This window comes from Eublepharis macularius, chromosome 1, assembly GCF_028583425.1.
Source record: "Eublepharis macularius isolate TG4126 chromosome 1, MPM_Emac_v1.0, whole genome shotgun sequence".
Classification (NCBI taxonomy): Eukaryota; Metazoa; Chordata; class Lepidosauria; order Squamata; family Eublepharidae; genus Eublepharis; species Eublepharis macularius.
Window position 1 is genome coordinate 227,957,217 of NC_072790.1, and position 15,411 is coordinate 227,972,627.

Below are 15,411 nucleotides of genomic sequence, written 5' to 3' on the forward strand. Positions count from 1 at the left end.
ACTGAACCTGGGACCTTCTGCATGCACAGCACGTGTTCTGCCACACAGTCATAGACCCACCACCAGCCACTGCCACGTCATTTCCCTTCCTGCTCCTCACCGTTCAGCTGCCACATGGGCCACCTTCAACTTGTCGAGCTCCTCTTGGACACCTTGCTTGGCCCGGATTTCGGCCTCCAGCGCTGACTGCAGCTCCAGCTTGGCCGAGGCCTCCACTTTCTGCAGGCGCCGAGCTTTCCAAAGGCTGTCCTGCAGTGGGAGAGAAAGGCAGAATGCCTCCAGAGGGGAATGCAGCAGATTGGGACCACGGTGAAACCACACCAGGGGAGGGAGGGGTTGACCCCAAGCAAGAGCTCTCTTACTGGTGTTTTTGGCCCAGGGCTCTGTGCGCCAGCCTGCTTCATGGTCTCCACTTCTTCCATCATGCGTGTGGCCATAGCCTGCAGGTAGCCCCTTGACTCTTTTTCATCACTTACCCTGAAAGGAGGGAAAGATGCCCATAAGGCTGAGAAAACCCAGCCATATCTCCCTAGCACTGGCAGTAGCAGTTTCTCCAAAAATTCTCCTGTCCAGCCAGAGCTTTCAAGCACCTTTCTGAGCCCGCTTGCGGGGCGGGTGGGCTACAAATGAAATAACAACAATAATAATCCTGCTCCACTCAGTGCAGAACAGAACCCAGGAGCCCTGGCTGTCCCCAGCCCAGCTGCACTGATTCCACTCCCTCGCAGATAGTTAGGAATCAAAGCTGAGCTGCTTTCTTTCCTTCACTTTTGTTTCTTTCCCCAAAGCTCTTCTCTTAAAGCTGGTCTCTTGGCCAAAGACTTTCCCATTCCTGCCACTTCCAGTGAGCTAAACCTCCCTCCCTTCCACCCAGGGGGACATTAGCCTCAGTTCAACACAACTCCCCCCTTGCAACACTTACCACCAGTGGATTAGGTCTAAAAGGCTACTGCACAGCCCATGGAAAGGTGCTGGGGCTCAGGCTGACTCGGTTACTCCGCCAAGGAGGGAGATCACTCATCAAATATTCCTTGTCTTTATTACTGTGTCATGCATCCCGTCTCATGGCCTAGCCCTCACTCCAAACACAGCCACCAGGCAACAGAGGAGCCAACCACTCACCACCGCAAGATGTCGGCAATTTGCATCTCCCAGTTGGCAAAGGCCTCCTTGCGAGAGTCTAGTGCACATGGGTCCTGATCCAGGTTGTGGTCAGCAGCACTGGGAGAGTCCACCTGACTCAAGAAAGAAAGAGCATCATACAGACCTAATAGAAGCTTCCCTCCCACCCTCCTCTCATGGTTCCAGGCTAGGATCTCTAGTCTTCCCTCAGCTATACATCTCTAGCCCTCCCTCAGTTTCCACATTTGCATTTAGGCTTTTGGAAATTCAACCTACAGACTTCAAGAAACTTTAAGCTAAGCTTCATTTTCTGCTTAACTGTTTCGGGGGCAGAAGATTTTCTGTCTCCCCGATAGCCACAAGACTTGCTGCAGCCAAAGGCCACCACCCACAGCAGAGTCACAACACTGGATCTCCAGGCACAGCAACACAAAGGAGGATGGCTGAAGCACTCCCACCCAATCTGGTCCCAAACTCGTAAGGCGCTGTGATTTGCCATGGGCTGCACACTTGCTCACCTCTGTGTTCTGGTCTTTTTGGTCCAGGTTTTTCCACCTGGAAAGGAAAGAATATTTAAAGGGCAGAAGAGGAGGTATCTCCCTCCCAAACTGAGGACAGAGTCTGGTCACCTGACCTCGCCATTCACTGCCCTATTCCAACCACATATGCACACCCAGGAGGAGCCTTCTCACCTTTTTGGAGGCCCCTAATTATCTGTTGCTGTTTACTTTTGAGCAGGGGTAGTGCAAGAAAACCTGGTAAGTTTTCTTGGGGCAAGGACAGGGTCTCCCTTGCTACTCACCGCTCCATCCTGGCTTTCTCCAGCTGTCCCCGGAGCTGAGCCATCTCGCTCTGGAGCACCTCCTGCTGCTCTTCTTTCCCCTTTAGTGCCTCCCTCAAGGAGCGCAGCTCCTCTTTGGGGATGCACAAAACATCTGCAGCTCGCCTGGAGCCAGAGGCATGCAAAGGGGCTGTGCCTTGTTTCACCTGCAGAGGGCAGCAAACATGTCACCACCAGCAGGTAGCAGCCCCAATGGACATTTGACCACCCCCTACCAGACTTACTTACCTTCAGCTCCTCCAGGTCTTGTTTCAGTTTCCTCAGTTGTTGCTCTGCTCTCTCCTTCCCTCTCCGCTGCTTGGATACTTCATTCACTAGACCCTCAATCCGGGCCTCCAGCTGCAGGGGTTGAGAGGGAAGGGGATGCCTCAGCCTCTACTAGCCCCATGGGGAGGAAAGTTTGACAGCCAAGCTTCCCTTGGAGAAGTGTCTTGAATCTCTAAGCTCCTGGAGGACAGGCTAATGCTCTGCTTCCTGCTCCAAGGCAGTCCCCATTCATGGCTTTGAGTAGGGCCTATCTCAAGCCAACTAGGGATCAGCCTTAGAACATGTGATGCATCAACAAAAGCCAACACTGCCCATAATGGTAGCCAAAATCCTCACAATGCCCCAGTGCTGCTCAGGCCATACTATGCCTCTGGCCCTTCTTAAGGCCTTCCTGTTCAGCACAAATCACGTTTTGCTTCACCAGCTCTATCCCCCTGTTGTGGCCACACAGCTACCTCCTTGCGGCCACTCTCAGTGCGGGCCAGTTCTTTGCGCAGCCCCTCCACCCGCCGTGCTGCGGCTTCTGTCTCCTCCTGGCGCTCCCGCAACTGCCTGGAATGCCGTAGCAGCTGAGCCCGCAGTTCCCCACACTTGGCCTCGGCTCGGTGTAACTCCTGGGCCGTCTCCTTCTGCCGGCATTGCTCGTCCCGCAACTCCCAAGCTTGAGTTTGCATCTGCTCTTGGGTCACAGCCAGATCCTACCCCAAAGGAAAGGCAGTGTATGAGTGGATCAGACAGGCTATACCAGAGAGGGTACAAACTGCTCCCAGACATTTGAGATCTGGCTTACAGTGGCACAATCTGCCAGTGACTGAATTTTGCTGAATTTTGTCATTTAAAAAAAACTTTTTATTTCTAATTTTTTTAACAATAATAAAACAATGCTAATACGACAATAATGACTCCAAATGAGAAAACCTTATATAAGACTAGCTTGATACTCATGCTTTGCTATGGTATTTAACTACTTTAATCCAGTTATAATACTTACGGGTATGTAACATTTTTTTGGGTTTTGGGGTTTTTTTAGTTGGTTTTGTAGTATAATAGCATAGAACCCGAGCTTCACAAAAGTGTTTGAATAAAGCAAAGCATGTTACCTCTATTCAGGAATCTTGTACCGTCTTTCTTCAACTGTCTGCAGTTTCCTTTACCTGATTTTTACCTCAGAACACAGAGTTCCACAGCTGACCAATCAGAGAGCAGGGGGTGCAAGCAAGCAGGCAGGAGCCTGCCAGCCACACAGGAAAGCCAGGCCCCACAGGGATATTGGCAACCATAGTGAACTTTGAGGGGAAGACTGGGAGGTGAATTTTACCTCAGGACACATTCAATGACTCCCAGTAGCAACTGCATACTGTTTAGAATATGGGGAGTAAGGACCAATCAGGCCGCATACGCAAATGACCTCTGTGTTCCAACTGTTTCGGGGGAGGGGGGAGGAGATGAGGTGTGAATGTTGTGAACCCCAAGCAGCCTGCATATACAAATGACCTTGAAAGGCTGGCCCAGTCAGGGAAGAGTGGCCAAGCTGGCGTGGGCGGGGGTGCAAGCAGGCAGCAGCCTTCCAGCCACACAGGGAAGCTGTATCTCTTTGGGAAAACACATTTTACCCCTTTTTACCAGCTTAGGGGGCAAATTTCTTAAAAACCCTTCTTAGTGGGTGTTTACATCATGAAATGAATGTTCTCCCCAAATTTCATATTTCTAGGTCCAGGGGTTTGGGTTGGGTGTTGATGAGTAGTCAGACAGGACACTTGTCTTTATATATATAGATTAGATAATAAACATATTTACAGGTTGGTTGTTGTGGGTTTTCCGGGCTGTATTGCTGTGGTCTTGGCATTGTAGTTCCTGACGTTTCTCCAGCAGCTGTGGCTGGCATCTTCAGAGGTGTAGCACCAAAAGACAGAGATCTCTCAGTGTCACTGTCTTTTGGTGCTACACCAAAAGATCTCTGTCTTTTGGTGCTACACCTCTGAAGATGCCAGCCACAGCTGCTGGCGAAACGTCAGGAACTACAATGCCAAGACCACGGCAATACAGCCCGGAAAACCCACAACAACCATCATTCTCCGGCCATGAAAGCCTTCGACAATATTTACAGGTTATTAACATTTCATAAAGACATATGTCAACATATTTGTTAGGTACAGTATAATCCTTAATAGAGTGTTCAGTGATATAGTTTAGAAAAGGCAGCCATCTCTCCATAAAAAATTATTTGTAACAGAGATTCTCTGAGGGGCTATTTGGTCTGTTATTTTTTCAGAAATTAAAAGATCCAAACCTTAGACATCCATAATCTAATGGTAGGTATACTATCGCTTTTCATTTTGGGGCTATGGTTATCTTGGCAGCTGTTATCATGAATGAGACAACGAATCTTGTCATTTTGTTTGGTTAAAAATAAACTGTTTGCAATCTTCGTTGTTGAGAGGAATTTTTTTTTAAAGAAACAGCTGTCTCTTTTGTTTATCACGTGGACTAGAAGTCCTCTCCCATAGCTCCCTGCCATCGTCTCCATTTTATGTCTCCCCATCCTTGAAAGCCCTTTTTCTTCTCCATGGCCTATGATCCTCGAGGGGGAGTGAAAACACCTTCCATGCTAGAAAAGTGGCAAGGCTTGAATTTCTGGTCCTTTTCTGAGAAACTGGAACATTATTCACAACCTCCTCCCTGAGGAGTCAAGATTGTAGAGCAATTTGCACTGGGAAAGGCCCACATAGAACCAAGCTACAAGTGACGTCTTACTCAGGTTGCACACTTGTCAGCTTCCCTCAAGTTTTGATGGGAAATGTAGGCATCCTGGTCGTGCAGCTGTAATGGAGAGCCAAGCTGTAAAACCAGGATGCCTACATTTCCCATCGAAACTTGAGGGAAGCTGACAAGTGTCCAACCTGTGCCAGGCGTCACTTGTAGTTTGGCTCTCAGTAACAAATAGATAAATACATGTAATTGTCCCCATTGTAGAATCTTGTCTGTAGGGGAGGAGGTGGGGGAAGACCATCCTATTGCTAGCCACAGGTCAACACCATCGGCGTTGCGCTTGTTTTCTCCTCTGCTTGCAGGTGTTTGGCCTGGGCATGGGGAGGGGAGTGAGCCAAAGGGCAAGAGCTGAAGGGATCTTGGCTCTTAGCCTGAAGCTCTCGCTTTAGCCTGCCCAGCAAATCAGAACCCTCCCAGGATGTGTTTGTTTTCTTTGTTTTATAAATTTAAATCAAATTTTGGTGGCCTTGTTTTGTGTTTGTTGGAGAGAGAATGTCTATGAACTACTTTAAGTCCCTTTGAGGAGAAAAGTAGCAAAGAGCTTTCTGAAAAGACACACACTAACAGACAGATGTTTAGAGAGCTTGAGACTGAGGGCATGAGACTATTGTGACAGTGCAAGCCCCCCAAAATGGATCCAGACAGCTCCCCATACCTGAAGGGCATCGTTCTTTTCCTGTTCCAGTAACTTCAGCCTCTCCTCCAAAGTTTTCACCTGCCCGGATGCCACTCTGTCCAGGTGCTGCCTCTGGACCTCTGCAGTCTCCAACCGATTCTCTGTAAGGAAGAAGGAGTGTCCATGTGCCCAAGATGCTATCCAGAAGCCTCCTTCCAGCTACTGGTCCTGGTTCACCCACTACTTGCTCTGCAGCTACTAGCAGAGGAAGCAAAGTATTTAAAACACTGACTGTTACAGGACCAGCTCAGGGTAGATGTAAACTTTCCTGTCTGACAGAACTCTTTTCCATCAGACAACAACTCCTGTGAAACTCAAAAGCCTACAGGCTATCACATGAAACTCTGCTGGCCAAAGAAAAAGAATAATTTTGCTCCCTTCTTAGCAGCAGCCAGCAGCCTATGCAAAAGTTAATTTCCAAAATAAGGTATCCATATCCTGATCCAGAATACCTAAGCTTTAAACCCAGATATAGCATCATCCAGCAATAAATAATCATATCACATTCACACTGTCCTTTACAGGATGTTCCAAACAGCTTTGAGATAGAAATCGGGTTCAAAGCAAGCCCCCCCACCCCCATCTCAGCATGGGGCTTCTGACTTTTGAATAGCTGTATAAAAGAGATCAGTTCTGCACTGCCATTACAGTGGATGGAGAAGCGGCCTCTGACACTTCTGTCTTGTATTCATTTTGCTAATTGCCCAGGAAGGAGGCCCTGCCTGTATCGGGGCACACCCAGCCTGCCAGCACCTGCCAACTGTTTCCGCAAACTCTCCACCTCATTCCGGAGACTCCTGATCTCAGAGTCTTTAGCTGGTGCCTTGGAAGGCGATTTTGCCAGGGAATCTGTGCAGGGGGAAAAACGGAGAGAGAAAGCCAGAACATTAGTTATGAGAATGCAACAGGGATACGAATGGGCAGGGGCAGACTGGGGAATTAAAATGAGCCAGGAGCAAGCTAGGTTGCAGGCTAGAAGTTAGCTCTGCACAAGCAACGTGGCTCAGACCTGGCCAACGATGCCTTTTCCACTGGGGGAGGCAGCTGGTAAGCTGGCACTCATCATTGGTGCTGCTAGCCAGTTCTAAGCTGAGTGGCCCCTGCAGTGCTGGCGGAGTTATTGGGGCTTGTCTCTGCTTGCTCCTGGTGATCAGTGGTCCTCCAGAGCAGGGGCCACCAGGAACATGACCTGTATGTCAGATGGGTGATCTGCTCCTGTGAATGGGCATCACGGAAGAAGAAAAAATCTACCAACAAAGAGGTGGGAACTCTCACTGGCTGTTCCCTGGGAGAGGCATGACGTTCAGCTCCAGGACCTGTGCCCTGTTCTCAGAAGGCAATAGGAGAGGAATGAACATTATAGCAATGAGGGATAGCTTTTCTTTTAAAAAGAAACCTAGAATATTTTTCTGTCTTTGGTGTAGGGCACCTAGCAGCATTGACACGCTTCACATGCTCAGACTCACTATTGTTGTAATTACACTGCTATGCTCTGGTAAGAACTGGCTCCAGTGAGCTCCAGAGCTGGACCACAACTATTGGATTCTTGGCTTCTGGAGGTATTTACGGGGGGCTTGGAGGCCCTCTTCTAGAACTCACCTTGCAGCTTACGAGCCAGGTCCAACTTTTCACGTTCCAAGGTACGGATCCTTTTCTCTAGCCGCATTGAGCTGGAGCTGCTAGAAGGTGAGGCCGGGTGTCTCACAGAGAGGGGGCTGTGGGGACAGGGAGGGGTCAGCACCCTGTCCACTTTGGCATACAACTGGTACAGTTTGCACAGTCAGATTAAAAAATGTATGGGAATAAAATGAATTTGCAGAGATTCGAATTTGTACGGTTTGGCTCTTTTCTAAAGCAGCCTCCACAAAAGAGTGCCTCGTTCTATATTGCATTACATTAATTAATCTGGCTCCAATTGGATTTTCCACCCCCACCCCCATTCTGTTGTCATAGTCCCTAATGTGGATTAAAATTCTCATTTCACTAAATCACACACTTGGGATCCCTTTGTGCAGATCAGTGCATTAAGCAAACTGGGTAACTCAGAGACAATCTCTTAGACTATTCTACCTCACAGTGTTGTTGTGAAAATAAATGAGGATGGGGGCAACTGCTCTTTGGAGCTCTTTCAGCCCCACCCACCTCACAGGGTGTTTTGTTGTGGGGATAATGATAACATACTTTGTAAACCACTCTGAGTGGGCATTAAGTTGTTCTGAAGAGCAGTATATAAATCAAATGTTGTTGTGCTATTCAGAGATGAGCTGTTTCTGGACGTTTCATTTGCAAAAAGATTTGGAAGAGTTAGGTTAAAATCCTTATGAGGCTTGCTAGGTGACCTTGGGCTAGTCACACTGTCTCTCAGCCTAACCTACCTCACAGGCTGTTGTAAGGATAAAATAAGGAAAGTAGAACCATGTATGCCACACCGAGCTCCTTAGAGGAAGGGCAGGATAAAAAAATGTACTTGATAAATAGATAAATTAGCTACGGTGGCTAATAGCTGTCATTGGGCCCCTCCTCTTCCATGAATTCACTTAATTGCTTCTTAAAGACACTCTAGCCAACATCAATCACCACACCTTATGGCAATACATTCTATAAATACATTATGTGCTGCATGAAGCGAGCCTTCCTTTTCACCTGTCCCAAATCTTTCTCATTTCTCCTCTCTACACTAAGCAAAATTTTATAATTATGTCCTTCTCCCTGCCACGACCATCTTTTCTTTAAATTAAAGAGCCCTAAACGATTCAGCCATTCCTCATAGGGAAGCAGCTGTTTCCAGAGGGGGACAATTCCCTATTGTGTACTCACTGAAGAGGCATTTGTAGCAGCAATGGAGTCTCCACACAGGAGTTTATCCCATGTTTTTTTGGGTATACCTCATGTCTGCTGTCCCCCCACCCCCATGCCAACAGAGGGCTTCTTGCCAACTTTTTAAAAATACTGGTAGTAGTTATAACACTATGTACCTGTCAGTTTTTTAAAAGCTGACAAAAAGCCCGCTGGTGGTACACGGCTGAGGAATAGCAGACAGGCTGTGATATGAAGTGAAAATGGCGCCGATGTGGGCAGGCAGGTTCAGAAATACAGACCTTTCTATCGACTTGAGGATGTGGAAAGGATGATCGGAACATGACTGGGGAACAACATTGTGTAAATGGTTAAAAAGCACCTGCTTCTGTTTGGTACCTCATCCAGACAGAAAGCTCCATACATGGAAACAGTGACCTTTGCTCCACTTTTTCTCAGCTATTACACACTTCCAAATGCAGCCAGACACAACACGGATTTATGTATAGGAACGATGATTCTGGCTGATTTATCCGCAGCCTTTTTCCTCAGAAGATCCAACGTGACCTGTCTTTGTTGCTGCCACCACCCCATGATGAGTGGATGGTTTCAAAGGCATGGGTGGATCTCACTTTCAGAGTGGCAGGAAAGACCCATTGAATCTTTATGGATTAAGAAGGGGGGTGTACATGTGTGGATGTGACAGAGTGAGGGAATAAAAGTGTGGGGGGTCTACTCACCCCCCAGAAGTGAAAGTAAATCCAACAAACGGAAGGTGGTGGCCAGAGAATGCAGCATGAGATACCGGTGGCAACGTCTCCTGGAAAGACACAGAGGAAACCCGTTCAGTGGGATTTCTTGCTCTTAACATGTATGAAAAGGGGGGCAGGCAGCTTCATTTGGGGCCTGCTTCCCCCAGTGTCCATACATGTAGTCAGGGTGGGAGGGAAGTAAGAGACAGCTGGTTGACAGTGAGGGAGTTTTATCCTCTATCTGTACTTGGCACAAGGAAGCAGCAGGCCTGCTCTGACTAGACAGTCCACACAAACAGTGACGCACGGCAAGCTGTAAATACCTCCACAGCCCACAGACAGCATCTGTATGCAAGAGCAATGCCAAGAGTGCTCACATCCATGTTCTGATGTCCTGGGCAGGGGTAACTCAGGGCCAAGCTAGAAGTGACGAATTACACTTACATGGCAAGTGAACAGACTCACATGTATTCCTCCCAGTTCACTTGTGCTCCACTTGCACTCCACTCGATCATGTGATTGAGTGGAGTGCAAGTGGAGCGCAAGTGAACAGGGAGGATTATACGTGAGTCTGTCCACTTGCCATGTAAGTGTAATTCGTCACTTCTAGCTTGGCCCTCAATGTCAGCCCTCATGGGAGAAGGTCTCCTTTCCCCTTAACCACTCACTGACTCCTTGAGCGTGTCGTCATCCACATCAAAATTGGAAGTGTCAGCAGGGCTGGCCACCTCAGGGACATAGGGCGGCGTGCTTTTGCGGAGGTTGTCCCAGTCTATGCCTTCAAAAAAAGGATGCCTCTTGAAGTCCTCGATGCCATTCTGGCCAAGCCGCAACTCTTGCCGGCACAGTAGCCCCCGGATGAGGTCCTTTGCACTCTCGGAGACATCTGTGATGTCAGTTGGGAACTGCAGGTGATCCTGAGCAGAAGGACCAAAAAACAAGGGGCAGCGAAGGTGGGCCCCAAACAGTGCTCAGGAAGGATGTATTGAGATACCATTTTCAATAGAGTCAAGTGGAGAAAGGAGCCAAACTCTCTGTCTGAGACAACTCGGACTCAGGCCGTTTCCACACACGTTGAATAATGCACTTTCAATGCACTTTAGTTATCCTTTAGAAGTGGATTTTTTGTTCCACACATGGAAAATCAGTTATAAATGTTCACTAAAGCGTTTTGAAAGTGGATTATCCAATGTGTGTGGAAGCAGCCTCAGCGAGATTTATTATCATTCTGCCAGACCTGCAAGACGGAGATGTTCTGCCAGGCCTTTAGTGGTTGAGGCAAACAGGCCTCCTTTCTGCCTCCTACAGGGGGGAACCCCCTCCCAGCCTCTGTTCTATCTGCTGTTTGCCATTGGCCACCATGGGCCCAACGATTACGCAAGATTGTGCAATGCACTGGCAGAAATATGTTACAAAATTCTTATGCTACCGGTTTTAACTGTTTTAATTTTATACTGTCTTTTATACTTTTATATGTTATTTTATAAATAATATATTTAATTATTATACTGTACATTGTATTGCATTTCAATTTGGATGTGATCTGCTCTGAGCCTGTGTGTGGGGAGAGTGGACTATAAACTGAACAAATAAACGAATGAATAAATATATTTGACCAGGGGATTTGGGTTCTGAGGATGATCTCTATGAAGCTCCAACAGCTCTTTCCCCAGTATTTAGAACACACATTGTATAGCTGAATGCACTTAAAGGCCATCCAGTCTCAACCCCACATGGTCACTATGTTTCCCAGACCACAAAATGACACAAGCAGAGTGCACATAAAGTTGCAGAACAGACAGCTCTGTATGACTTATGCAAATAGCCCGAAGATGCATATTGGAGGAGAATGCAGAAACATGGAGATGGAGTGAGTGGGATTAGCACTCAAATTCCAAATGGTGCCATCCTCCAGCTACTGAACAGGAGCCAGTCTTTCCAGCCAACCCAAATGATGTTTAGTTGGCTTCCTATGCAGTGTCAGATTTTAATCATATATACTCCAGTTATGCGTGTGTATTTTAGTAAACTTTGTACAAACTTTAATACAGCTCATTAGCAGGTTGTGGGAAAATACAGATGTTCTTTTATCTTTGAAAGCCAATTAAAAGTAGTTGGAAAAGAGTAGATGAATGACTTTTTAAATTGCTGTGTAATCTGTTAATCTAGATTGTCGCAATTTTTTTCTGTATCTTCAAAGGTTTATAGAAACATATCTGTGCAGGTGCACAACGGTAGCATGTTGCTTTTAGCAAAATGTCACATGATTAAAAATATGAAGAATCAGTTAAATTTAAGACCAATCACCTTTTTATAGTATTGTCACATGCATAAGATCTTAGAGCGGTCTCTACAGATAGCAAATGTCATTCAGTATAAAAGAATATTGCCAAGATAAAAAACAGTTTTGATGAAGGAAATCTCAAACAGAAGACATTCGGTGAGAAATGTACATGTCTCTGTGTTTATGAATTTTCAGTGCATTCCACAGTAGACAAAGTATGATCTGATTTTAAATCATTTGTAGTTATGACTGAAAAATACGAACAGATTTAATTTTTATTGCATGCATATTTTACCGCTAGTTGGATTTAGTTTAATATGCATTTATATTCTAGTATCTTGCTTAATTAAAAGGATTAGGGTTTTTCTCAATAAAGAATAAAGATTTAAACTCTAAGAATTCTCTGTGTACCACAAGAAGAACTCATTTAATAAATGCTTTGTAACGAGAAGTAGGCTCTCAAAGGAGATCCTTGTTTTCAGATCTTAGCTGAAGCTCTGGTGCTGTCCAGGTTTTGGAAAATAATTTTTCCCATGCTAGACAGTTCAGAAGCTTTAATAAGATGTAGATAAATCCGTCTGTTACACCCGATCGCCCAGCATCCTGTCCCGAGTTCTGGCTGATAAAGGGGGGAGGGGTAATCCCTTTTCCTGATCTCAAAAGCCACATGGGAGGCATTCAAAAATATCTGCTGTGTCGACTTCTCCTACTGTCCCCACCACCCCTCACTCCACAGGTCTTCTCCCAGTGCCCTGCTCACCTCATGGTTCATGATCTTGCCATAAGTCTCCACTAGGGACTCTGCATAGAAGGGGGTCTCTCCAAAAAGCAGCTCGTACATGCAGACCCCCAGGGACCACCAGTCGCATTCTGGGCCATATTTCCCTTTTCTGTCCTCCATGGCCTGCAGGATCTCAGGGGAGATGTAATCGGGAGTTCCTACTGCCACTGGAGACACCACCTGGGGAAAGAGGAGAAGAACTTGGGGGGTTCAGTGTAGTTTGGGGGTGCAGTTTTCAGGTGGCGCCTTCCCTTGCATCCCACCACAATCTTCAAAATCCAAAAAATCCTCTTGATAGGCCAGTCTATGCGCTTGATTCAGTCAGCAAGACATTTTTCTTGGAGACTGCTCTGCCCATATAAGGGTCTTTCCTAAGGGAGACCCCATCAAAACCTATGTAGAAAATTCTTCCTAGTGAGGCTGACTTTTGTAGGAACTTAATATTATATTTTGGCTATTCAATTTTACTTCAACAATTTTTTAAAATTACAGTTTGAATGGAACAGTTTACTTTTTAACCTGCCATCTATAGACCAATATCCTGCCTACCACCTATAGCCCAGTACACTGAGCAGCCTTTGCAGGAGAGTGGGCAATACTTTATAGAGTCCGTCAGTGAAATCTCACACACCACAAAGACCACCAGTCCTTCAAAAGCACCAATCAAGACTTCCAACGAACTGGGAAGAAGCACTTGCAACAGGATGTATCTAATGCTCCTGTCCCAAGGAGCTAATCTCTGGACCATGTGCTGCCCCAAAACACAATCCAGGCTCACCGTGCCATCTGGACGCAGCCTCAGGCAGGAGCCAAAGTCAGCCAGGCGGATGTGCCCACTCGTGTCGATGAGGACGTTGTCTGGCTTGATATCTCTGCAGAATTGGAGGCAACGCTAGTAAGCAAGGGGGCTGCATGGGAGTGCCGGGTGCAAACGAGGACTCTTGGGGCACCCAGACACAAGCTGAGCAGTAAGACAGCTGCAAAAAATGCCCTCGCTGCATTTTGTTCAGACATAACCCCCTTCTCTTGAGCATTAAGCTCAAGTGACAGCCGTTCCTCCTGTTTGATGCATACAACAAGGTGATTGGCTGGTTAACTATGGCCCCTCAAAGTTACATCCCTCCTCTGATCAGTGATGCAACTTTTCAAAAAGTGAGTGTATTGTTTCTTGACTTAAAAAGAAGTGAAGAACAGATGTTCCGTTGAATGAATTTACATGCTTTGCTTTATTTAAAAAATCATTTGAAAGTTTTTTTTTAAAGGCATTGATTAGCACTGGGAGGGGGCGAGAAACTAGATTGAGTCAGAATTTGAATCTCCAAGTAGCACAATGGTTCACTACATTCCAAACATGGAGGATGCCCAATCTCTCTCTCTTTGTCAACACACAGAGATGCATACATACACCTGGCTGGGATAACATGCACCGTAGGCCTGGATTTTTTGGTATGTCTCTGGAATATGGGTGCAGGGGCTAGAATCCAGTTTGGTGTAGTGGTTAAGAGTGGCAGGACTCTAATCTGGAGGACTGGGTTTGATTCCCCTCTCCTCCACTTGAAGCCAGCTGGGTGACCTTGGGTCAGGCACAGCTCTCTCAGAGCTCTCTCAGCCCCACCCACCTCACAGGGTGATTGTTGTGAAGATAATAATAACACGCTTTGTAAACTGCTCTGTATATGGCATTAAGTTGTCCTGAAGGGTGGTATATAAATCGAATGTCATCATCATCATTATTAGACTCCATGGTTAGAAGATCAGAAGGGGAAAGGGGACCTGAGAGAGACATGATAGCAAGAGTAGACTGGAGCATTAAAACAGCCCTGGAGCAAGCTGAGCCAAAGGACCGTTGTGATACAGGGAAAAACAGGGGCTACTTGACTCAGAGCTAAGCTACAAGTGACGCCTGACACAGGTTGGACACTTGTCAGCTTACCTCAAGTTTTGATGGGAAATGTAGGCATCCTGGTCTTGCAGCTGTAATGGAGAGCCAAGCTGTAAAACCAGGACGCCTACATTTCCCATCAAAACTTGAGGTAAGCTGACAAGTGTTCAACCTGTGTAAGGCGTCACTTGTAGCTTGGCTCTCATATTCGAGCTATATAGTCTTTGTTGCTGCATCTAGGGTCTGAGCACAGCCCTCAGTAGGGCTGCTGGCTGCCCTACCTAGTGGAGGTCCATTGGGATCTTTTCTGCTCAGTTAAAGGGCCAGTTCCCCCAAGTATGGTAGATGGGATCTTTTCCCAGTTCTGGAAAGGAAACAGCACCTGTGAATTGTGGGGGAGGCAGGGCGGGGCTCTATTTTTCTAAGATTTGGAAAGCAGTGACATCTAACAGGGCTAGGGTTAGGGGATCACAGGCTGCTAAGTTCTCTTTCCAGATTTTTTGTTTTCTTCCCATCCTTCCTCCCTTGAGACCACTCAGGTCCAGAGGAGATGCACAGTCACACACATTTTGGCACAAAAACAAGCACCCTGAGCCAGGGTAACTGCTGCCCCATTTCTCCCCTTCCTTTCTCATCACTGCCAGCCCACTCTTCTCCTTTTGCAAATGAAGAGACTGAGGCAGAGGGGTAAGGTCTGTAAGTTGGTGGAGATGCCAAGCGGTGGATACCTGTGGACATATCCAAGCTGGTGAATCGAGTGGATGGCCAAGACCATCTCGGCCAGGTAGAAGCAGGCCATGTCCTCAGGCAAGCGGTCCTCAAACTTGCTTAGGAGGGTTAGCAGGTCTCCTCCTGCATAGTAATCCATCACAAGGTACTGCAAAAGGAAGGGGTAGAAGAGCGGGAGGTGCACAGGAGGGAGGACCCAGCAAGGTGATGATGACCTCACAGGAATCGGCAAGTCATTGTCCAAATCACACATTCAATTGTGGCAGAGACAAAGAGCATGGGAGCCTAGGAGTTCCATCCCTGGAATCTCCCCATTAAAGGAGATCAAGAAGGACAGCTAGGAAAGACCTCCCATTGCCTGATATGATAGCTTGGCCAGACAGGCTACCCAGCAGGCAAAGACTACGCTGTGCATAACAGACCAACTCTGGGTTGATACTTTAGGCTGATGTCAGGGATGCTTTAGGCTGATCCTGCACTGGGCAGGGGGTTGGACTAGATGGTCTGTATGG

General features: G+C 47.0%; 1 protein-coding gene across 4 annotated transcripts in view; it reads right to left on the reverse strand.

The window, feature by feature from the left end:
• The window catches only part of CDC42BPG (CDC42 binding protein kinase gamma), a 51,821-nt gene that overhangs the window by 15,638 nt on the left and 20,772 nt on the right, over positions 1-15,411 (reverse strand). For 3 of the 4 annotated variants that reach the window (XM_054990680.1, XM_054990687.1, XM_054990671.1), the window contains exons 5-19: positions 14,899-15,047; positions 13,067-13,160; positions 12,268-12,468; positions 9,892-10,140; positions 9,212-9,291; positions 7,275-7,390; positions 6,429-6,524; positions 5,655-5,776; positions 2,686-2,928; positions 2,192-2,302; positions 1,925-2,109; positions 1,641-1,677; positions 1,123-1,235; positions 363-477; positions 101-249 (exon numbers count right to left, since the gene is read on the reverse strand). In XM_054990680.1, coding sequence (XP_054846655.1) covers positions 101-249; positions 363-477; positions 1,123-1,235; positions 1,641-1,677; positions 1,925-2,109; positions 2,192-2,302; positions 2,686-2,928; positions 5,655-5,776; positions 6,429-6,524; positions 7,275-7,390; positions 9,212-9,291; positions 9,892-10,140; positions 12,268-12,468; positions 13,067-13,160; positions 14,899-15,047 — 2,060 coding nt within the window. Of the gene's footprint in view, positions 1-100; positions 250-362; positions 478-1,122; positions 1,236-1,640; positions 1,678-1,924; positions 2,110-2,191; positions 2,303-2,685; positions 2,929-5,654; positions 5,777-6,428; positions 6,525-7,274; positions 7,391-9,211; positions 9,292-9,891; positions 10,141-12,267; positions 12,469-13,066; positions 13,161-14,898; positions 15,048-15,411 lie in introns of those variants that run through there. The other variant, XM_054990695.1, reaches the window with a different exon arrangement.